The 25,171-nt window shown below is 34.8% G+C and overlaps 1 protein-coding gene across 3 annotated transcripts; it reads left to right on the top strand.

Annotated features, from left to right (window-relative positions):
- The first annotated feature begins 32 nt into the window (after positions 1–32).
- On the top strand, positions 33–25,097 carry LOC106156029 (uncharacterized). Of its 3 annotated transcripts, none has more exons than XM_087004592.1 (19): positions 33–172; positions 2,420–2,557; positions 5,008–5,112; positions 5,383–5,663; positions 7,547–7,656; positions 9,585–9,743; positions 10,330–10,424; positions 10,886–11,047; positions 11,535–14,107; positions 14,704–14,863; positions 15,226–15,349; positions 15,809–16,018; positions 16,460–16,606; positions 17,057–17,159; positions 17,628–17,759; positions 18,959–19,045; positions 19,452–19,550; positions 19,954–20,009; positions 24,078–25,097. In XM_087004592.1, exons 2-19 carry the CDS (start codon positions 2,528–2,530, stop codon positions 24,092–24,094), a joined length of 4,650 nt encoding a protein of 1,549 aa, XP_086860718.1. In that variant the 5' UTR covers positions 33–172; positions 2,420–2,527; the 3' UTR covers positions 24,095–25,097. The 3 variants fall into 3 exon arrangements, with proteins under 3 accessions (XP_086860718.1, XP_023930601.2, XP_023930603.2); XM_024074833.2 differs by having other exon boundaries at positions 126–285; XM_024074835.2 differs by lacking the exon at positions 19,954–20,009 and having other exon boundaries at positions 126–285.
- The last annotated feature ends 74 nt before the right edge of the window (positions 25,098–25,171 follow it).

Genomic DNA, 25,171 nt, shown 5'->3' with positions numbered 1-25,171 from the left:
CAAAATAAGGGTTTTACAGTCTAAACTATGCCAAAGAACACTAAATCGATGTGAGATGCATTGAAACAAATTTCCCTGCCACATCGATTGCGATAAACGTCACCGTTATAGCCTACTCATGGATTGATGACGTATTTCACAATACGGAGGCGGTGTTTCCCACAGGCCAGAGGTCAGAATAAAACAAGTTTGGGACAAAATGTATTTTTAAAACAAATTCTACAAAAGAAAAATCGTCAGGGGCTCTCTGGTGTTCTTCTTTACTCGCATGGAGATAGAAGACAGGTTCGTTGAATGAATCGCGTTCATTTGAATCAAAGTTGCATGTGTTTATTAACTTCAATTCCTTGTAAATATAACCAAACTTTAGAAAGAAATTTCATTTCTTCCTGCATTCGGTATTACGCTTGTCTGTAGTCCAGTGTAACGTTAATAGTTATTGTTATTGGCAAATAATGACGGATCGTTCTGCACTAAAAGCTCATCTGCAATGGCTGCAGTGAATCGCGAATGATGTGATGTCTGTTGTCGACCTGTAAACGGACAACCCTTACCACTCTGACGGCGTCTGACGGATTTACATGATTTAGAAATGTAATGTTTGAGCCAAACTGTGTTCACTTCGTTCATTTTGATGGTGAGTCAAGATTGGTTTGCAGTGAATGGGACTTATAATAGGCATGTCCCTTTTTCATGCACAAATCTTTCATTGTACAGTTGTATAATATACATGTATATGAACGAATATGTACTGGTACTCCTACTCAGTACCTGTACTTTCGTTTGGGAATGGTGTCTATCAATTTTTTTTTACCTTAAAACTAGTTGAGGTGGATGTTGTTTGAAGAGGATGTTTTTTCTAATTTAATGCACATTGGATATACATATGTACATGCACATTAAATGAAATGCACATTGGGGTTTTCTTTTAAAATTAGAACTCTGTGATGACATTTTATATCAGAGCATTCTTTATTTTACCTTGAAAAGTCAGCCTCTATTACTCTTGTTCACATTATTATATTCATTGTGCTTAAGTTTTACAGTTTCCATCCCACTTCTGGTGAGAACATCTTACTTTTTCTCCTTGCCTCTTATCTCCATTTGTTGCATCCTGATAAAAAGTGAAAGGTTTCTTGTCTTGGCTTGTGACAAGCTTTGACAAATACATCCTCTTATTATTACAATATTGCCTGTTTAAATGCCACCACCAAATTGTAGCATCCATCAAACCCATCATCAATAACACTATCTCTTGCAAGTGCAGTTTTCTTATTATCTAAATGGCTTCTGCTCTGACTCTAACACTATCAGTAAATATGAAAATGGAAATAGATGTGCTAGATACAGAAAAAATTGGAACAGTGATATTTAGTGCCTTCAGCTGAGTCTTTGCTTGAGGACCTCCAAAAATCTGTTTAATATCATGCATTGGCCAAGCGATTCAGATGATCTTCCCTTCATTATTTCCATTATTGTGTCACCTTGCCATGTTATCAAATCTTTAATGAAATGGAGGCTAAAGGTCTTTTCACATTGAGTGCTTTATCTCATATCTGACGTTTTTTTGTTTTTTTTTTGTAGCTTTGGGGGAGGGGGGTTAGGTGACAATCTCATGTAAAGGCCAGGGTTCTTGGTATGTTGATATTCTTTTAAAATATATCAGTATAACTGTATCTCTGCACTGCTGAGATTTAACACTTTATGTGAAAAGGCCTTTAATTCTTTGGCAAATTACTAGTAGTGCATTAAGGAGTACACCATTTCCAAATGCATGCTTTTTCATTAGCGTGTGGCCTGTGATAGAGTTTGGAATTGCCTGGTATTGCTCTCCACTCTCCACAGAAAGGGCAGCTAGAAGGCACCTAATTGAGCTTTTTGTTGCTTGGCACACAAGGGAATATAAGAACATTAAATGGGAGTAAGTCTGTAAGAGAGAAATTTTTCGTTCAGTTGAGAAGAACCACAACAAGTACTAGTAACAACAAAGACCACTTTTTTGTATAATATTGCTAAACAATGTCAAGGTAATAAATTACATTATGCCATGGGCCCCAAGCACCTGCTTAACTTCAAAGTCTTGGAATATATTCGTTAGCACCCTACACCAATTGTTTCTCAACAGCAAAGACATTTATTTTATGTGATAGATGACAGTTTTTAGTGGGAGTGTTTACAGCCTAGCACTTAACAAGACTGATTCCCTCCCACATTTGGACATTTATCTGTTGAATTAGTTCTCAGTCAAAAGGGAATTCTTTACTTAGTAACTGCTGTTTTTAGAATAAGTTTTATACAGAAGGCAAATACTCAGAAATCCTTTCTTTGTTCAATGATGCATTTTTAGCAAACATTAATGATTTGCTGCTGCAAAAGCAGCATTTTTCAGCAGAGAAATATTGTTTTGATCTTCTTTTAGGAAATATCATCAGAAGAAAATAACTAAGATGTCTTTTGGAGGACATCATTTTCAAGTAGCAATAAAATCTTTGTCACTGCAGCCAAGAGGTCAACAATAAAAAACAAGATGGAAGAATTTCTCAGGAGTATCATAGAGGTGAGGTTACAAGTTGTGTTTTTCCATTTGATCTTTCTCTGCTCCTTTCTTCCTTATAGTCTTACTAGTACATATTTGGATAATATTTAAATATATTTAATACTGTTAAAAAGGTAAAAAAAAAAGAAATGAATCTATTTCCTTTGTTTCATAAGATTTCCTAAAATTAATCTACACATATAATAAGAATGCCCTAAAGTCATATCTTTATGTTTAAATATTCTGCACAGCTACTTATATTTCCTCACAGCAGACCTTGAAAATATTAAAACCCCTCTAAGAAAAGTACATGATGTCAGTATTTTCTTCTGGTACATCAGGAAGATTGATAGCAGTCCAATTGAATTGTGATCCATTTAAAACTAAGCTATCTAATTAAAAATGATGGAAAACATCCAACCCAATTGCAAGGACAGGTAGAACAATGATTTTTGAGGGGAAATTGCTTATTTCTGTGTCAAAATAAGGTTTCATGACTATGGATACCTTTAACTATGACAAAAAAAAAAAAAAAAAAAACTCCTGCCAGAGGATAATAGTAAAGGTGCAGATAATTTGTCACCCCAAAAAAGTATGATTTAAATTGTGAAAGTTGTGGTAAGTAATGAAGAGGGTCTTTTGTGAAAGAACATTTTTTGTATTATTTTATGACCTCTGCCATGGGGGTTATGTTTTTTGCCTTTGTTGGTTAACAGCTTAACTCAAAAATTTATTTACAGAATTTGATAAGATTTTCAGGATAGGTCATATATGGGCTTATTTAGAAACGTTTAGGTTATGGTAGTGATCCATCAGTTTATTAATTAATTGATAATGATATGTTAGCTGCCATGGTATATGTCTTTGAGGTAAATTTGATTAAGGCATTCAAGAAAAAATGTACATAGCTATATGTTACATCATTCCTGACTCGATGGCTTTTCATGGCGATTACAGAAATGAGAGTTTCCATGTGTTTAGGGTTGATTTTGGACCCCAAATGATAAAAATAGGTAAGACTTAGGTCTATTGTGATGGAAAATTGGATATTTTTTCATGAGAATTTCTCAAGGACCACCTAAAAGATAAACCTAGTAAGCTCTGAGATAACCAATACTTTGACTTAAAAGTTTACGTAAATGAGTGGTCATAGAATAAGGTTTCCTTCAATTACCTTGCCCTTCAAATTTTACTAGAGAAAAGAGAAGATCTCTGTTTCTGTTATTCCCAATGAGAAAACCATAAGCCTGCAACGCAGTATTATATGCAGAAGATGATATTGAAGAAATTATTATTTTGATGCTCAAGTTTTTTTCCCCAAAGATTATCCAGTATCTTCTCTAACTAGCAGTTTCACCTTTAAGATCTGTCATTTTGTCATCTAACGATGCCATACTTAAGTTCATTTATATCACGGTTTCCTCTCCCTTGACAGGTAGAAGTAATGCAATCTGGCAGTGGTTCATACAGGTTCATTTACATGTCTGTTTTCCCTGATAGTGCCATGACAACAAAACTCCCGTGCTCATTATGTAGTATGCCGACAGTGACAGAACTGCGTTGCTTTTTTTTTTTCACTCCAAGTAAAGCAGAACTGATAAATCAGACCATTGGAGATATCATAGGACTCGAGTTGGATTGTTGTATAGAAAACTGATACACAGATGTGGTCAGAGTACTTGAATAGGAAAGATGGCATAAAGAAGCAGTTCTTTTTATTGTGTTGGTTATAGTTCTTTTATCTTCATGTTATCACTTTAAGGGAGTGTTAGCAAGATCATAGCCAAATGAAAAAAACGCAATATGTGGAAGAAAAAGGTTAGTCATAAGAGAATTGTTGTTTGCCCAAAACATGGGCAATTATAAAAGGAAAAAAAAAAAAAAAACAGAAAGAAATTTATTAGAGTAGATTGCAATCATGTCTTTAAATAGGCCAAAAAGAATTAAGTTATATCTGCTTGTCTAATAGTTGGTAGATATTTAGGTTATCAGCATATTTTCTTGGAATGAAATGGTTAAATGGAGGTCAAAGTATAGCAGAATATCTATTGGAAATTTATCTGTCACCATATTTATTTGTTTCATTCTTTCTCTCTGTCTTCTTTATTTTTGTCTTATTTAACTTATTTAGAGACAGCCATTAATTTCACCATTTAGTAACCTGTTAAATTTGTTACTCCAACAGATTTCTTTTGAAGGCCAACTAAATAATTCTTCACTTGGTAGATCATAGATGGCAATTTATTGCAAAAATGATCAACTATTTTTTTATCAAATCTTTATCCAAAGTTAATTATCTTCATCTTTAAAAAATATGATTAAATGAAATTATATAAAATGAATAACTAAGAACATCCTTTCTCAGTTTTTGATTTAGCCAATACCGTATTCAGGTGTAGGCCAATGTTGCATTAATGTATTGTTTATCATTGACATTTATGAATTGATAGGTCAGAGTCTGTATTTTCTAGGGGTCAGTTGACCATCTGACCACTGTCCATGTGGTTCTAGGCAATGAAGCATGTGATCTGGACTCCACTGTAGCTGCTCTGTGCTATGCTTTCTATCTATCTAAGGCAAGTATGGATGATAGATGGTGCTAAATTAATTTGTTCTTAATGTCTTCTTGTAAACTGTGAGGTATTTGCCTTGGCAATATTTGAATTGCACAACCTGTTTCGTGCTATTAGTGATCAGTGTGTTGTTGTACTCTGAAATGACGGTGGTATCCTGCCCTTATGAGAGATTCATCATATGACACAGAATATATGATACACTCAGAAATTTGCTTTGATGCTGCTTGGAACTAATAATGAATGGGAAAATTTTCACTTTTGACTTTTTAGGTTTCTGCTGGAAAAGGAATTATTCATATTCCAGTGCTCAACATTCCAAAGGATGACTTCAAATTGCGTTCAGAAATCATATATTTTCTGAAGGAAAATGGGCTGTCACAAGATATTCTGACCTTCAGAGATGACCTTGACCTCAAGAGCTTACTTGACCTGGGCAAGCTTAAGCTTACTTTAGTGGATCACAATGTTTTACCCAATAAAGATGTTGGTTTGGAGAGTGCTGTTTCTGAAGTAATAGATCATCGCAAGAGAGAAAGAGAAGAGAGTAATGGGTGAGATGCTTAGGGCGCATTCATAAACAAATTGATTCAGAGTCTAACTGATCCACATGCGCCATCCCTGCAAGGGCACAACAATTAAATCTCAAATACACTTCCATCAATTCGTTCTTGTACTGATTTTTGACTTGTTCCCTACACCTGATTGAAGTTAAGTCAGAGATTTAATTGCTGTGCCCCTTCAGGGGCATGTGTGGGAGGCGGGGAGTCCATTAGGGGATTATGGGGCATTGCTTTCAAGTGGGTCAGCCATATTTGATCCACCGATCAGTTAGTCTGCAGATCAATCTGTTCTGAATGCTCCTTAGACTTTTGGTTCGGCAGTTAGTAAATTATATGTCTTTAAGTCAATTTTCTCCTTTTTATCAGTATAACAAATTTAATCTGTTCAGTTTGTAGTACCCAGTTTGGAAGCTCTGTGTGGTCTCTATGTTTCAAAGAATGCAAGACTAAAAATTGTTTTTTGTGACACCATTTGATTTTCACCCTTTCCCCCTTCTCCTCTTCCCAGCAATATTAAAGATTTTTGTTTGGAGAATAAAGTACGGATGCTTTAGAGTTTAGACTATAATAAATCATTCTGGGCCTTTTTCCTCTCTTGAATTTGTGTTATGGAGTTTCCTGTGAAATGCATGTACACATCGTAGAGACTGTGTTCAGGAATTAATTTTTCTTCTGTGACACTAATTGGCCTTTGTTTTGAGTTATGAACTTTGGTTTGACCTATTTTTGACTTAAATTGATCTCCAGAGAATTAATTTTAGTATCAGATATCAGTTAGAGCTTAAACCACCCCAATTAAGTTAATGCTAGTCCCTGAGGTAAAGCTAGTGTAGTATCAGGAGTATGAATATCAAAGACAGTTGGTTAACCAATACAACAATATACTTTATGTGGGAATAGCCACCACTATTTTATTGATTGGATTCCTGGTATCAGTACCTGTATTATTTAATCCTACTAATATGATCTTCTGAGATAAAGCATATTGCCTTAATTTACAAGTAGATACATGGCTTTTATCCGAGTTGTCTGACAGCTGATTTTAGTTTTTAATCCAAAGATAGACATAAGTGTCCAGAAAGGGGGAATACCCCTTTTGGTCATCAATTAATTTTATTCTGTTCATGTTAGATGGTAGCTCATGAATTGTGTTTCGTTGTCATTTTGTGAATATATGCAAAGTTTATATGAAATACTTTTTTTCCTTTGGCATGTTCACACTAAGATACTGAAACTAAGATACCCTTGTTTGCATTTAAAAATAATCCTTGATAAGTATACTTCAGAACCTCAAATGTCCTTGATTGTCCTTGGATTTTTTTCTTAATGTTGCTGCACATTTCATTTCTTCTCATTATTTTAAGTCACTTGCAAAATCATACTATCTGATGCCTAAGAGAATTTTCAGGTATTTATCAGGTATGACCAGCAAAAAGAGGCGTTGTAAGATATGGATATAAGTATTCAATTTCATACCAATTTAGTAAAAAAAAATAGATATTCTTTTCATTTGCATATTTGTAAAATGCTCAATCAAGCCTCGGCCTAGCTGTTACAGTAAAAGAAGACAAGAAAATTCAAGTACAATGCAAAATTTACCCTGGCCAAATGAAAGAAACCAATCTGATTATTCTTGCAAATTTACCATTGATGAAAAATTACTTTCTGATAGCACAGGAATAATGATGAAAGAAGAGAAAACGGTGTATTTGTGTGGTTATGTTTCTATAATTATTTTTTTATCATTAAGTAATAGAACCTTTGTCAATGAAGTAAGTTTTATGATTCCCGTGTATTGTTTCAGGATGAGCAATATAATTATCTAGGTAATTAAGGGAAGCAATAACCACTGATATGTAGTAATATTTTTTCAGTTGTGATGTTCTGATAGAGCCAGTGGGTTCTTGCTGTACATTGATTGCAGAAAAGTTGTTGAGCGATCAAAACTTTGTTACAGATAAACTAGTCGGGAAACTACTACTGGGTGAGTTAAGCATTTAATCTATTTGTCTTATTATTATTATTATTATTATTATTATTATTATTATTTATGTTTCATTTATTATTTTTTTCATGAACAAATAATTTTAAACAAAAATATTTTACTATTTTCTTTCTTTATTTAATTATTAGATGCAGTAAGCATAACCATGTTATTTGATAAGATCTTGTTCATGTGTATTGAAGATGCAATGTCAGAAAGTAATAAAAAATAACTGGAATATTGATGCTTTGAAGAGGATAATTTGGAAGCTTAGAATGTTTGTCAATTTGATGCATGTATTGTAAAGGCAGACAATTAATTTTACTCCAGTGGTTTCATTTTGTGGAAAGAATATTAAGAGCAACTTCTCACCTCTAGTGGTAATTATGTGCAAATCTGTTGCCATGGTGACATACAGGTTTAGAATCTAATGTGATAAAGACCTTATTGTTTTCACAGCTCTTGCTCTTTTTAAGTTAGGGTTTGGAACTTCCTCCCATTTTTTCTGAAAAAAAAAGAACGTTAAGAAATGGGCTTGCTTAGTGATGAATATTAAAAAACCAAGGTGTCAGTGGCAGTTATGGCTGACCTCTGAATAGTAGCGTGTAAATCAATACAGTCTGTCTACTGTCATTATTGTTTGAAAGGAAAATGTAGTCCATGATGACAGCTTGTTTTCATTTTCATTTATCTCTTTATTTTGTTTGCAAGACTACTTTACTTTTGATCATTGAATGGAGATTGGTACCTTAGATAATTGTCCTTGGCCTAGCTCATTTATTGTCCCTCTCCAGTTTTGATATAGAGTGGACTCAAGTGAACATACCTTTTGTTTTAGACAAATTTTTGAAAAAAAATCAAATTAAATTCGAAATGTATTGTGTGACATTTTTCTAGACGTACTTAGTCATCCTTAACCTTCAGAGAAATCGGTATGTACCACCATTTTCAAAGTTATACACTGGTTAATGTATATGTAAGATTGTATTTTCAATGTGTATCTTGGACTTTATTTTATATACTTAAAGGATATTGTTAGCCTTTGCCAAATCCTTTTTACTGCCTTACATATATTCTTTTGGATAACAGAAAAATTTTCAGTGTTCAGTGACTAAATTAATTAACATTTACACACGTGTCATCTTACAGGTGATGTCATAATTGCAATATAAGTGCCATTTTATTGATACCATTTTAGTACTCCCAAAACTCTCCCAGCAAGTTTTCTTAAAAGCCTTTGTTCAGATTTTATCATTGATAAAGCAAAACAATGCATTTGTTTAGTGAAAATCTGTAATTAGGGGCTCATAACTCCATAACAAAAACATTTAAACAAAAATAATATCACAGGATTGTAGCCCAACTATGCCAATTTTGATAATAAAATATTATTCAGGGATGAAGTTATGCCCCATACTGATTGCTATCTCACCTCAAAATAGAAAGGTGTAAAATTGACAATTAGAGTTTTGAGTTCTGTATGTTTATAAATTACAATGAGAAATATAAAAAATGATATTTTATATTTTCAAGGGGATTTTTATTGTTTAAAATCAGCACAAAGATAGATGCATTATTATATAAATAGATGCAGGAAAAAACATCATTTTCTGTGTCTGGATGATAATAAAGGCTTAAAATACCCTTAAACATACAAGATCAGCCAAGTTCAAAAGCATTGTAATCTAGCTGTCTTTATTGGTTAGGGAGGGAAAACATTTGGTGTATTGATGTTGTTTTTTCAAGCTCATGTGTGCTGCACATGAAAAGAAATCTGCTGGCTTTTTTCTTCTCTCTCTCTCACTGTCTCATTTCCATTGCCAAAGCAAATTAACACAGGTTGAAAGCAGAGATTTTGTTTATATAAACATCCATCAGATGAAAATGCTGGCTTCACTTAATTTTTTATATATGATTGTTTGTTTTAGGTACTATTTTGCTGGATACTGTCTGTCTCTCTGAGGAAGCTGGGAGAAAAACAGTAAAAGATGAGGAAATTGTGAAGAGATTGGAAAGTCTGCTAGGAGGCGAAGCAAATAGAGAGCATCTGTATGATAGCTTACAGAAAGCCAAGTTTGATTGCTCAGGTAAGACGGCAAGAACTCATTTGTTGATAAACACACGTTGTGTTTATAATCGTGTTGTCGTTTCTATATCTGTTACACTACCCTGCAAAAAGCATAGTCAAGAGTACTGTTGATGTGTTCAAATTAAATACAGTGATTATGCTTGGGTTGTGCTCTTTATTGCCACTCCTTACCTACCACCGGGATTATAAGTTCATGTACTTATTTGTGAATTAATGTCTGAATCAGCCTGCAGTTGCGCTCAAGTTGTGTACTTAACGGCATTGGCATTTATTTTGTACATAACTGAAAGAGGTGAAACTCTCACTATTTAAAGCATGGCAAGGGATTTCTGAATGATCGGTCTTGTCTGTTGGTTTAGGTACATGTTTGACATATTTGATTGAAAATGCATTGAGTTTGGCTTATCTTACCAGAAAAGAGTTTGTGTTTGATATATCTCGTCTGCTTGTGAAGATCTTAGAAAAAGGTGCAATCAATATCTAGATTCTTTGTGTTTGAAAGTTGGTGTTATCAGATCTTTTTTCTCATTATTCTTAGGTGAAAGAGATGCCACTTGGTCATGCATGAATTTTATTTCTTTCAGCATTAAGTACAAAAGATCTGTTGAAGAAAGATCTGAAAGTCATCACAACAGATAAAGCAACTGTTGCATTCAGTTCTTTGCCAAAACATATTGAGGTAGGTAGGAAGTAGCTCAAGTGATTAAATAATCTATTTCTTGTCTATTTATTTGTTTTCTGTTGATATAGGGAAAAACATATTTAAAGGTGAGTTCAAGTTGGATAAGGCAGACGGGCAAACTGTAACAACTAGTCTAGCAGACATTTTTATTCAAAACATTGCATTTTTTCACTAATTAACAATGAAATGGTTAATTAGCAAAATAATTTGTCAAATGTTTAAGAATTACGTATATTTTATTATTGTCAGTGTAATACATTTGCTGGCATAAATTATGTTTGAAAATTGTCCTGTACCTCCCCTCTCTCTCCCTCTCTCTCTCTCTCTCTCTCTCACACACACACACACACACACATCATCTATTTTGTTATATTTAAAAGCATATCAGAGTATTCACAATATGTACTAAAATTGTTTCCTGTGCAGCTGATCACAGATGTATTTGTGTACGTTATCAGAGTTTCCTAAGTGCTGAAGATATTGAAAGGGAAGTAGAACAGTTTGCTGTAGAGCAGAAGGCAGATGCCATTGTTTTACTTTCATTACAAGTATCAGAGGCAGCCAAAAGGCCAGAGAGGCAGGTTGCTGTGTGGTCAAGGAAGAAAGAGTTACAAAAAGAGGTGAATATTATGTCATGTCCTTATGATATGTCTTGCTATGAACAGAACTATATTGTGAGATGTTAATCTTGGTTAGCTTTTGTTATTGCTATCCTAAAATATTTATACATTATTTTGATGAATATATTTATCTGTGTTTTTTTTTTTTTTTTTTTTTTTTTTTTTTTTTTTTTGTGAGAGAAAGACAATTAATTTTGCTATCATTTTGTTACTTATCTGTTTGTATAATTATATTTCTGGTCTGTTTTTATTTTTTCTGTCTAATTTTGCTTATCATGTAAATGGGCCTTTCTAAACTTCACTTTTGTAAACAGAAAGATGTAATGGACAACTAATTTAGGTAATTAATTAATAATTAATTAACTGGAAGGGTTTGAATGTATAAAGAGAAACACTGTAGAAGTCTGAACAATTAAGGGAAACAGTCTCAAAAACGTATTAACTGACTCACTGACTTAAATTGTTTATTTATATATTTATATTTCAGATTGTCCAAGAACTCTTGTCTTCAAAAGACCCTGACTTGTGTTTAAAACCCATACCATCTGTCCATCATAGCATCACTGCATTTTATCAAGGAGACATCACTGCTTCAAGGAAGAAGATATTACCATTGGTAAAGGGATATCTGGAGAGGAAACCAATTGAGGCTGTAGAAGGAAATGACAGCAGTGTCAAGGACAGCGAATCAATTGACACATCTGACACTAGAAAGGATGACAAAAGTGACAACAGGTTATCAGACAGTGAGTTGTATTCTACATTTGACACCTCTGAAAACAGTCTAATAGACACATCTCTGGGCACTGTGGAAGAAAGTAGGGCTCCATACAGCTGGAACACTACAGCCGCTGAACTTTCAGGTACAAGTGAAGCACTGCTTAATTCTACAAATGATTATATGGGAGACCTTGATCCATTTTCCCCAGCACCAAAAGAGCAAGGGGATGAAGGGACTTGGAACTCAAACTTGCTGGACGGTTTTGATCCTATTCCACCACAGAATTATAGTTCAGACTCTGTAACATCGGACTTGCTAGCCCCCATTGATGGCTGTAGTGGTTCTAATATGACAGAGCAAAACCCAAGCTCAGGTCAAGGTTTAGTGGATATCGTCATTGATTCAGCAGAAAATAATCAGAATCAGATGTCAGCTGATGACGACCTTGATCCTTTCTCTCCCTTGGCTGCAACCATCGCAGTAGCCAATGGTCAATTAGATGATTTGGCAACATTGTCCAGTATGGGTGACAGTGGCGAATTGAATCAGGGTCAACTGGACACCAGTCAGCCCAGTTCCAGAGGAGACACTGGACCTTTGACACCGGTCAATAGTTTTGTGGATTCAAATTTTGACTCTTATGCCAAGCAGGAGCTTTTACCCACCTTCAACAACTCGGAGGTTGTTGCTAGGATCCGTGAGAAGAGATCCATCATGGGGGATACTGTAGATGAGGAAGGGGTCTCAGAGGAGGCAGAAAGATATCCGTTCACACCACAAAACAGTGTGCAGGATCTCAATTTTGATGGATACGCAAAACAGCACAATCTTCCAAGCTTCAACAGTTCGGAGATGGTCTCAAAAATTTATAAGAAAAAGAAAGAACTGGAATTCAGTACTGATGAATATCCAGTCAACAAGAATGTGGAATCGGTTTCTGCCTATCCTTTCACACCACAGAACAGCATGCAGGACATGCAGTTTGCACAGTATGCTCAAGCAAACAATCTATCTGATTGGCAAGCATCTGATTTGATGGGGAGAATAGAAGAGAAGAGGGCAAGCCTGGGGAATGTGCTTGAGGATGGGGAGGAGGAGGAAGAGGGGGAAGAAGGAGCCGTGGGTGATGAAGAGGACAATCATATCACAGGCATTAGTACACCATTGTTTGAGTTGGAGAAAGATGATGATTTTGCCGTTGATGTCAGTTTAGTAGATATTCAAAAGTCCATTGAACCTATGCAGGAAGACGTTGATACCAGCGTGTTAGCTGGAAAAAGTGGTGCTTGTTTTGACCAGACTTCAACTGATTTGTTTGAAAAAGACGGTGATGAAGTTGGTCAGCCATCTTTGGCTGAGGTTGCAGATGACATTGCTCAGAAAAAGAAGGGTGCTGCAGAAGAAGAAAGTCAAGAAACCACAAACCAAATGGCAATACAGGATAGCGAAAATAATGTCTATTTTGGTGAAGACATCCAAGATGTTGCCCACAAGTATGCTCAAGAAATCATAAATAAAGCTCTTGATGTGTACAGTGTATCTGTGGAGGACATGTTAAAGTTTGAAGAAATGGAAAGTTCAGCATCACAGTCACCTGACGGTGGACATACAGATGAAACCTCCAAAACACCAAAACCAAACAAGGACGAACAAAGTCCTGAGGACTCTTCTCTGAAAGATATAATTTTGGCTGCCATGTTGGAGAAAGACAGTGGTGAGGAGAATGAAAAATTTGGTGCTGAGACTCCCGTGGAGACGGAATACCTGCCGCTTGTGGATCCTCTCCATGGGAACCTAGACTTGGTGCCTAATCCCAAGAAGGATTTCTCCACAGATGCTGAAAAGGATGTTCCGGAGAATACTAGTTTTAATCAAATGACAGAAGAAGAAGAAAAAGAAGAGATGCAAAGTCATAAAAAAGAGAAACCACAAGAAAAGGATGAAGAAAATGAAGATGCTGGAGATGCTGAGGCAGACTCGGAAAGAGTTGTGACAGTGGACAATCAGGAGGTAAAAGAGTGTGTTCTGGAATCAGGACAAGGTGACAGTGCAGAGAAAGTGGATTTTGCTGGCATTGTTGAAGTGTATCCCAAAGCTAGAAGTTTGTCGGACTCTGTAAAAGATACAAATGACACTGTCTCCAACCCTGCAAGTGAATTGACTAATGTAGATAAAGATGCTAGTGTAATGACTGAGGAAAAGAATGACAAGGATTTGGACACTAAAGGCACAGGAGGTTTAATGTCACCAGAAGTGGAGGCCAATGTGACGAGTACACAGGTCAAGTTCACTGCACCTGGAAAAAAGGATTCTCTGACTGAAAGTATTGGAAGAGATAGGTAAATCTTTTAATTTTTTTACAAATTTTTGTTGCACTAGTATTGTACAGACCTATTATATAATTATTCATGTGAAATTTTACTAAACATCAAACAAATTGGAGGGTGAATAAAAAGAATGCGTCTTTCAATTTTGATTTCTCAAAAATTGCCCATTATAACTTAACCAATTTGGCTATTCACGGTCACCTAATCTTTTTAATTTGACATAATTGGTATTGAATAAGAATTGGACAGTCTGACTTATAATCATTTTGCCACTCAATCTAATGCAGTAGTGTAAGACATGTTAGGTCTCTGAAATGTCTTCTGATTTTTCATACTTTACATTGAATGTATAAGTTCTGACCATGTAGTCAATTGCGAGGTAAGTTGAAGGGTTATAGAAAAAAGGAACAATATATGTTATTATTGTGGGGATTTAGCCAGATTTTTAAAGATGTTATGCATTCCCTATACTTTAGTTGATCTTGATACCTTGATCAATATTGCAGACAATTTTATCAGATTACTAAAAAAAATGGCAACAGTTTGGAACAAAAGTATAGATCTGGGGCTTAGACTTGCATATATAATATGTAATTTGTATTCCCTAGGACTAGCAGCTCCACTTCCCAGCAAGAGGAACAGAAAATGTATGTCAATCAGCAGATGGAAAGAGCTAAGAGTGTTCTGGAAAGAGCAGACATGTTGATAGCAAATGTCAATAAGAATATTGAAGAGGTCTTAGAGGCAGAGGGTTTAAGTCCAGAAGAGGTAATTCCAACCAAAAGGCAGTGTATCTATACTTACATATAATAGATAGAAGATAAAGCTATCTATCACAAAAATTTATTCAGTTTTTGAGCCAAAGATTTAAATTGTTTGTGAAATACACTTACTTTGCTGTATTTTATCTGGCTTTATTTTTTAAATTAATTAAAGTATGAATACCATGGACAAAATGTAGATATAACTGTGTTTTATGTCATTGTTTTTTTTTTCTTGATATTTTCTAATTAGAAACAGATGTATTATGTGAAAGATGTTATAAGAATGAATCCTTTTATTAATAATGAATCAAAAATGACCGGTAGCATGATATAAAGACTCTCAAAAATTTTTTTCATATCTTTCAGCTTGAAAGAAAACTTGCAGGACAGTCAAGTTTAGCCCCTGCTTCATCAGAGGAACGGATACCTGCAGATATTGCCATGGCAACAGGTCTGTCACCAGAAAACTCAGATGAAGAAGTTGAAACAGGTGTGACACTTTTATTTGGCTTTCATTTTATTTAGGATAAGAAATTAGAATCACTACAGTATTGAAACAGCAATTTTGATTAAGCAATTATAAAAAGTTTAAATTTTTCACTTATGTAGAATTAATGACAAAAATTCCTTCCTTAAATCATTGCTTTTAAAATTCAAAATTGAATCTGAATAATCAATAATGAATGTTGAAGGGCTTGCAGTCCATGACTTACAGCTTTGTTTCAAGGCTCACAAGCTTTTCCAATTTTATGGATGGACATACTGTATAGCCATCACCTGTATCTGTTGTTCATCTCCATGAGCTTTCCTCATTTTAACTTTATAGATACTGACCTGTGTTTTCTCAATTTTGCTATGTAACAGTCAGCACTGTCAATAAATATACAACTTTTGTCAGTGAATTTAAATTATTTGTAAAACAGTACCAATATCAATCTTGTCACCCTAGCCATGCGACCTAACAGTCTAGACACGAGAGGTGGAGCAATACCTAAGAGGAGAATCCACGTCAATGTAGACATGCTAAGCAAAGACTCCATGTCCCGTAGCGAGAGTGAGGATGATCTGCTGGCAAATATTGATGGAGAGAAGACTCCTGATGATCTGAATACACCAGATTTGCTGGAGGGCAGTGCCCTGGGAGAGATGGAGTGGGAGAGTGAGTGGAGTTTTGGTACATAGGGTGTTCCAAGATGCACTCTTTCTTTTACTGCCCATTCATCATACATTTTGTTTTGATTTAGATGTTTCTTAACATAGATACAAGTCTTAAAATGTTAAGTCATAGAAAATAACAAATAATGTGGCATTAAAAAATGTTCTAAAAACAAAAATATTTCAGTAACAGGCAGTCACAGAGTGAGTACATTTTTGGAACACAGTATATACCGTAAGAACAGACTGCCCTGCTCCTGGCCCCTCACACAAACCTAATATTTCTACTCTGTTATTATCCTTTGAGACAACGTACAGGTTTTTTTTTCCCAATTCTCCACCACAAATTTTTCAAAAATCGGTTATTATAGTTATTAAAAATGAAATATCTGTTGTATAGGTTTTTGCAACAAGAGGCATCTCATAAAGAAAAATTTTAATTCAGGCGAGAAGCCAGAGCCCATCCCTGAGTTGACTGCAGAGGAGGAGCTAGAGGATGACTGGAGTTGGAGGTCCGTCACCATAGGAGACAAGAAATACAAGATTGACATGAAGGTCATAGATCCTTACAAGAAAGTACTCTCACATGGGGGTGAGTTGCTGAATTGGTAATAAAAAATTCTTTACAATTTTGTATAGTCCTTCCATGAAGGATACTGACACACTCTCTCCTTTTCCTCCTCTCCCTCCTCTTCCTCAACAAAAGAAAAGAATTTGGCCAACACTTGCAGATCAAGGATATTGGTAAGGGAGGGACAAGAGTTTTTCTTCTCAGTGCAGCTTTACATATTGGAAACCGGTAACTGTACTATATAATGTAAGATGGGGATAAAAATATCACTTGCCTTTTTGCTTGTTATACTGCTAGGGGTGGAAATGTACCCACTGTGCTGTCTTAGAAATCTGCCATTGGACCAAATGTTGTCAAAAAGTCATTCCCCTACCTATTTCTTTGAAGTTTGTGTTATTTTCAGGTTATTGGTTAAAAGATTGTTTGATAATGTGACCAGTATAATTTGTTTGGACCCTTCATAATTTTTAGGTTACTACGGAGATGGTTTTAATGCAATCATAATATTTGCTGCATGCTTTTTACCAGACAGGAGTAGAAAAGATTACAGCTATGTGATGGACAACCTGTTTTTGTAAGTTAAAAATACAACTCCTGAGTAAATAATATTTTCCTTTAAAGAGTACTACTGGTAATAATTTCATGATCTGGCCGTCATTCTGTTGAACTTAAACCAGATTTTACAATTTAACTAACCAATTTAATTGATCAAATTAAGATATGGTTATAAAAGCATTTAAAGAAGGCAGACAGGTGCTGCTGACAGCTCCATGTGAGCTACATTTCGGTGCAGTCTGATCTGGTTTGACTTTTCTCTTAATATAAACCATTTGTTTGTCACTGTCGATTACTTTTATTGAATTCTACCTGAAGACTTTTTGAGGCCAAATGTTTCCATTTAATTGGTTTTATGTCATAGATGTCTTGTAATTTTACCATAATGGACTTTGAAGGACATGGAAATTTTCATTTGATTACAAGATAACCAATAGCAAATGGGGTTACATAATGGATTTTTTTATGATAGAACTTCTACTTTTAGATATGTTGTCAGTACTTTGGAACTCCTGGTAGCAGAGGATTACATGATAGTGTACTTCCATGGTGCTACCCCTAAAAATAGAATGCCAAGTCTGGGCTGGCTGAAGAGATGCTATCAGATGATTGATAGAAGGTATAAGTGTTACTGTCTCTAAGCAAATTCCAGATGTGGATCTCATTTTTGACTTATACCCCGTTCACACTATGCTCAGTTATCCGGATAAATTGCGAATTAGGTCACAATTCGAATAAATGCAGTAGTGTGAACGCAAGAGGATTTTTGTAATGCGCATTTTCAAAATCCTGCAAGCGAGGTGGATTTCTAAGCGCGATCCGGATAACTTACCGGAATCGACACCTGTACAGATCTTACTGCGCATGTGTGCTGATAAGTGCGGATATCTATGAACGCTTGTTTATTACTTTAGCGATTGCACCAAACGTATTTGGAGGTCACCACTCACTACAACATGAGGAAACAAACTTATTTTGCCACCTTATACTTCTCAAGAATGCTGGAATGTCTTCTGAGTTGCATTTGTCGTCACAAATTTTTGTTGGTATTTTAAGATTTCCTGTGCGGCGCATGCGCGAGTGTTCAAAACAGGAAGTTAAACCTGAAATTTTCAACATGGGATTCGGATTCGCTTAGCGAGTGTGAACGCAATACCGAATCGGATTCCTTACGAAAAATCCGAATTATAGAAATGCGCATTTTGGCAACTGTAGTGTGAATGGGGTAGAATAGAATTTCTCTCATTCTGTATGTTTCCCAGGATCACGTTTCACAAAAATATTGTCTTTAACTGACTACGCTCAGATACAACTTGGTTTAAGTGAACCAGATTAAATGCAGCTGCAGGCAGTTAGACATATTTCAAAAAGAATGTAATTTTTCAGTGTACCAAAGTTTATGAGACTAAATTTCCAGGCTATCTGCTTAAATTTTTGACAGAAAAAATGGCTAAGCGTCCAGTAAATTTCTTTGTGGAACAACTAAGCCAGCTGAATCTTTAGTATTAGCTAAAATTTTAGTTCAAACTGACTTAAGTCTTTTTGTAAAATGGGATCTAGGTATTATTGTATTTTGAATTGCATGACGTTTATATTCATGAGTAATGGATCTACCTAATATGATGTCAGCAGCAATGTTTCTTACTTGACATGATTTAATATAATGGCAGTTATTCTTCAATCATATACTGTTCAATGACTTTTGACTTCAAATATTCTCTCCAGTTTTCCTTTTTTTGTGAATTTAATGTAATGAATCTATTTACATGATGAAAACATGAAATGCGTTGGTTAATAGATAGATTGATTGTGTTCTAGGCTAAGGAAGAACCTGAAGAAACTATTGCTGGTACACCCAACTTTGTGGTTAAGGACTGTGGTGTTCTTAACTAAACCTTTTATTAGGTATTGACCATAAACTGTAAACGTAATAGTAGTTTGGGCTGTATGAAAGTGTCTGTAAATTTTTAAAAACTTGGTTCATAATCTAACTTAATCATACAGGCAAACTTTAATGTGTTTCAGCTTTAAAATAAAGTTAAAATATTAACTGGAAAGATTTTTAAAACTTATTTCACTTCAGATGAAGCTATAGGAAATGTGTAGTTTTCAGGCCTTATGATATGTTAATTCCCAGGATAAAAAGGTTCAAGATACAATTTTCAAATTTCTCTTTATATAATTATTTAATGTTTATTATTAGTTTCTGGTAAAAAAAAACACTGGATAACAACTGTTATTTTTTCAGGAAGTGTTATCCTCCTAGCATTTTAATGTCTAGTAAAAGTATTGTTTTACAATCTTATTTCAGCTCCAAGTTTTATGCAAAGCTGCAGTATATCCACACCATCAGTGACCTTTCCAAGCATATTCCAATGGAGTATGTACATATCCCAGAGCAAATTGTGAAGTATGTTAACTTTTTACCAACTTTTTACTGTTTTGCTTTGGAACGGATATTACTTTAAGTTAATGTTTTGGAGATAATTCCTAATTTTCTCACAGGTACATGGGGGAAGGGCTTGTTTTATCTGACAGGTAAATTGACTCATAAGTTCAAATACTTTTCAGTAAAACTAATTGTTCTCTGATTGAAAAGATGAGATATAAAATTTGAATCTTATCTTGCTTCTGTGTATTTATTTCCTTATTTTTAGAAGTGTGAATGTATCTTCATTTGATATCCTTATTTTTGAAATATACCTTTCTTTTCTTAGCCAAGTACATCAACTTTAAGGACAAAGGCTTCTTTCAGTATTCCTTTTTTCTGTCAAATTATATTAGATTTCCATTTGGTTCCTTAATTTTGCAAGGTATGATCAAAGATATCACCCTCGGTCTCAAACATGTCAACAACCTGTGAGTACAGGTAAAAATCTCTAGTGATATGGTCCACTGTGAGTCTTGTTGCTTCATATGTACAGGCAGGTGCTGGCTTTGTGTCGTGTCAGCATGCCCATAGGCATCTACATGTCCTATCACATGTCCGTGTTATGCTACAGCAGTAAAATGAATCTGATTTGACCTACTAGTATGTTAAGTCATCAATCCTAACTGGTATCTACCAAACTGTGTACAGCATAAATATTCAGTGTATTACTGTGCTGAGTGCACCATTATTTACAATAAAGATTGATGACATTAAATGAAGCAAATCAGATTTGTTTAAGGAAACCAAAATGTAAATGGGGACAACTATCTTTCTCAATTTTTTCAATGCGCATTAATTATAAGCATCACATTCCTATGCAGTAGGTGCAAAAGGAGCTTTTTAGGTTGCTGGTCTTGAATAAGGAGAAATATTTTCTCTTATGATGTCCTCATTATTCAGAACTCCAAGGACAATTGTAAACTAGTCACTGTTGTCAGTCTGTAGAGTAGATTGTGTCTGTGTAATAGGAGATGGAGCATCACAGCTTCATTGGTATAAATGTTGTTTGATCGTAAAGACTAAAGCTTAATGCACATTATGAAGTAGCAGGGTTTATTAGGCTGCCACTTAGTTTTGATGAAATAAGTCCTATGCACTGTTGTTAATATGCAAAAAAATACAGAATGTTTTTGACTTACGATTTAAGATCCATTTGTCATGGTGTGAAAGCAGTGCTGTAAAACAGTTATTAATGTAATTCTTTTGATGTTAGCAGAGAGAATAATGCCAAGAAAGAGTAATCAGTAAAATGGTTTATTTGTGTTCTAATGCTTGTTATTGCTTTATTTATCTTGGATACCTAGGAAATTTCAAATCAATAATTGTACCACCAGCGTTAGCGCTGGCGGTACACATGGTTTCGGTCCCGTCCGGATCGTTCCGCCGGCTCCGCCGGCTCCGTTGGCTCCGCCGGCTCCGCCGGACGGCTACCGTTACCGCTTCTCCTCCTAGACGGTAAGGGCCCCCGTACCCATCTCATGGATTTAGGTCACCTATAATCTCAACTCGTTCCACGTAAAATTTGGGCTTTGTCGGTATTGGGGTCTGGGTGTGGCACTCATTGCAATGCACCCTTGTCTAAAAATGGCAAAATTAAATGCTAATTATCTACCCTACGGAAGGAGTTATGGGAAAAATTTCTATAGACGGCTTTCCAAAAGTCATATGTGTAGATTTCAAATATACCCTTGGATTTGACCTTTGACCTCTACTTCAAGGTCAAATGGGCCAAAATTTTCAAAAAAATGAAATTTTTTACGAAAAAAAATTTTTTTGCCCTGTTATTCAGACACCACACAGACTTAACCAATAATATTATTGGAAAGTGTTACCCTTCAGGTCATCTTTCATCTCCATGAATTTGGGGTCAATCGGTGCATTTTCACGGGAGTAGCGGCCATAAGATACCGAAACTGAAAACTGTCTCTAATTCGGGAACCGTTAATGCTAGAGACCCATTCTTTTTTGCATTTTGTAGAGCATGTAAAGCCCAACACTGGAGGTGGTCTCGGTTTTTTTGTATTCCATACGGTTTTCGAGTTACGCTGTATCAAAAAGTACATATTGGTGGTAAAAGCAAAATGTGCAGTACGGTAATGGATAATAAATTTTGAACTCTGGAAAAATAAAACATAAGGCTTGGCAAAGCAGACAACTTGTGTTCAAAAATGACATTATTTCATCAAATTTGAACTTCTGAAACTTTCAGAGCACCTCCTATTTCAAGAATTTTGACCAAAATGACATTTTCTTTATTTTAATTAATTTTTTCTGTACGAAATTTAAGGCACATTATGGTAACTCCAAAATTATAACATCTAGTCCCTTATATCTCCAAAACTGGCAGAGATAGGTCCATAGTTACTATTGAAGTTGAATAGGAAGTCATATACTGGCAATCTTACTATGACCTTGAAATTGACCTTTGACCTACTTTTCACCATGAACTGAACTTTGCAAATTTTTCTTCCCTTTTATCTCCAAAACTGGCAGAGATAGGTCCTTAGTTACTATTGAACTTGAATAGGAAGTCATATACTGGCAATCTAAATGTGACCTTAAAATTGACCTTTGACCTACTTTACACCATGAACTGAATTTTGCAAATTTTGCTTTCATTTTATCTCCAAAACTGGCTGAGATAGGTCCGTAGTTACTATTGAACTTGAATAGGAAGTCATATACTGGCAATCTAAATGTGACCTTAAAATTGACCTTTGACCTACTTTTCACCATAAACTGAACTTTGCAAATTTTGCTTCCCTTTTATCTCCAAAACTGGCTGAGATAGGTCCGTAGTTACTATTGAAGTTGAATAGGAAGTCATATACTGGCAATCTAAATGTGACCTTAAAATTGACCTTTGACCTACTTTACACCATGAACTGAATTTTGCAAATTTTGCTTTCCTTTTATCTCCAAAACTGGCAGAGATAGGTCCATAGTTACTATTGAACTTGAATAGGAAGTCATATACTGGCAATCTAAATGTGACCTTTAAATTGACCTTTGACCTACTTTTCACCATAAACTGAACTTTGCAAATTTTGCTTCCCTTTTATCTCCAAAACTGGCAGAGATAGGTCCATAGTTACTATTGAACTTGAATAGGAAGTCATATACTGGCAATCTAAATGTGACCTTGAAATTGACCTTTGGCCTACTTTTCACCATGAACTGAACTTTGCAAACTTTTCTTCCCTTTTATCTCCAAAACTGGCTGAGATAGGTCCATAGTTACTATTGAACTTGAAAAGGAAGTCATATACTGGCAATCTAAATGTGACCTTAAAATTGACCTTTGACCTACTTTACACCATGAACTGAATTTTGCAAATTTTGCTTTCCTTTTATCTCCAAAACTGGCTGAGATAGGTCCGTAGTTACTATTGAACTGGAATAGGAAGTCATATACTGGCAATCTAAATGTGACCTTGAAATTGACCTTTGACCTACTTTTCACCATAAACTGAACTTTGCAAATTTTTCTTCCCTTTTATCTCCAAAACTGGCAGAGATAGGTCCATAGTTACTATTGAACTTGAATAGGAAGTCATATACTGGCAATCTAAATGTGACCTTGAAATTGACCTTTGACCTACTTTTCACCATGAACTGAACTTTGCAAACTTTTCTTCCCTTTTATCTCCAAAACTGGCTGAGATAGGTCCGTAGTTACTATTGAACTTGAATAGGAAGTCATATACTGGCATTATAAATGTGACATTAAAATTCACCTTTGACCTACTTTACACCATGAACTGAATTTTGCAAATTTTGTTTTCCTTTTATCTCCAAAACTGGCTGAGATAGGTCCGTAGTTACTATTGAACTTGAATAGAAAGTCATATACTGGCAATCTAAATGTGACCTTGAAATTGACCTTTGACCTACTTTTCACCATGAACTGAATTTTGCAAATTTTGCTTCCCTTTTATCTCCAAAACTGGCTGAGATAGGTCCATAGTTACTATTGAAGTTGAATAGGAAGTCCTATACTGGCAATCTAAGTGTGACCTTGAAATTGACCTTTGACCTACTTTTTATCATGAACTGAACTCTGCTAATTTCTTTCTCTTTTAACTTCAAACTTGACAGAGATAGGTCCATAGTTACTCTTGAACTTGAATAGGAAGTCATATACTGGCAATTTACTGTGACCTTGAAATTGACCCTTGACCTACCTTACGAAGAACTTAAATTTGATTGTACCATATATATTTTTTGCAATAGTTTAAAAATTCTTGTTGATTGCATTTTTACAGCTTGTCAAGCACAAAACTGGTGGCTGTGTCCCTTATTTTGTGTATGTGGGGGTCTATATGAATGCGTTTCCTCCAGCTGGTGGTACAATATTTGGAGGCGGTATCGCCTCTCTGATCCTCTAGTTCTTTGTGGAAATGTAACAATAAATTTAAAGATTGACAGATGGTGCACAGAACCTGCTTGCAGTTAATGCATGTAAAGAAAACCACAATTCATGGACACTTGTCTTTTTTTTTTCAGGGTTGACAAGGTACTAGCTGCAAAGAAGCAGACAAGAAAATGATCTTTCTGGTCCCAGTGACTTCCCAAGACTAAAGCTTCCACTATTAGTTGTATTGCAACCTCAGTCCCTAGTCAAGGTGAACAGACATATACTGCATTATTGGATATTTTTACCACAGATGTTAATTGGTGACAGTGTTTATATAAATATGATATACAGAGATCCCGTCAATAATCTTGACTTTTTTGTTATATGATACCTATTGTGTAATTTTTTATTACAAGATGGTATACTCTTCCATATAAAGAATGAAAGGCTGTTACAGTTACACTTGTGCATTTTGATAGATCCACTTTGCTTCGAACATTCACTGTATAATGTATTATTTTTTAGAAATCAAAAAAAGTTAAGGGCTACATTAAAAATGTTATATTATTTCAACATTTATAATACATGTTGATAAATAAAGTTTGTTAATGAATAATATGAAACTGTTAGCTTCTTGGTTGTGCAACTGACTTGTGGTTAAAAAGTAGCTCATGCCAGTGTAGAATGTGAACAAAAGAGGTATTTAAAAGAAATTCAAATTGAGTACCAGAAGTTTATTTGATTCAAGAATTGGTTTAAAAATGCTTTTAGATTGTGTTATTATCATTCACTGACAGCTACGGCATGTATTTGGTTATTATAATTGTTGTTGTTATTATTATTATTATTATTCATTCATTCATTCAAATATTCCTTAATATTCACTCCAGATTTTTCCACATTTTGTTTCATAAACTGTGTTTTGGAAAAGTAACCTGAATTTGCTTTATCTAAAAAACTTGAAGTAAAACATTGTTACCTAATTGTTGTCATTAATATAGCCTTTGTTTGAATTTAAGTATATATAAGTTTCATTCATGGACTGCCGTTGAAATGGGATATTCAAACAAAATAGTATCATTTTATTTTTTATATTAGTGGCATTAATCATTGTTTAATTTCAAGATGAAAAAAATAAACATGAAAGAAATAAAGGTCAGTTAAATTTTTTTGCTAGTTTTCATTTCATAACACACAAGGTTAAGTCCCTTATATTATGCAGTAATGAGATTTTTACTACTTC

This window comes from Lingula anatina, chromosome 2 (genome assembly GCF_051362555.1).
Source record: "Lingula anatina isolate TDL-2025a chromosome 2, LinAna3.0, whole genome shotgun sequence".
NCBI classification, from domain to species: domain Eukaryota; kingdom Metazoa; phylum Brachiopoda; class Lingulata; order Lingulida; family Lingulidae; genus Lingula; species Lingula anatina.
The sequence above is the reverse complement of the archived record's forward strand: the minus strand, read 5'-3'. Positions and strand labels throughout refer to the sequence as shown.

Excerpts from the sequence above, each read along its gene's own strand:
- LOC106156029 (XM_087004592.1), top strand. The coding sequence starts at position 2,528 with ATGGAAGAATTTCTCAGGAGTATCATAGAG. Across the intron at positions 2,558-5,007 it reads TTCTCAGGAGTATCATAGAG|GGGTCAGTTGACCATCTGAC; the intron begins GTGAGGTTACAA and ends TGTATTTTCTAG. Across the intron at positions 19,046-19,451 it reads TTAACTAAACCTTTTATTAG|CTCCAAGTTTTATGCAAAGC; the intron begins GTATTGACCATA and ends ATCTTATTTCAG.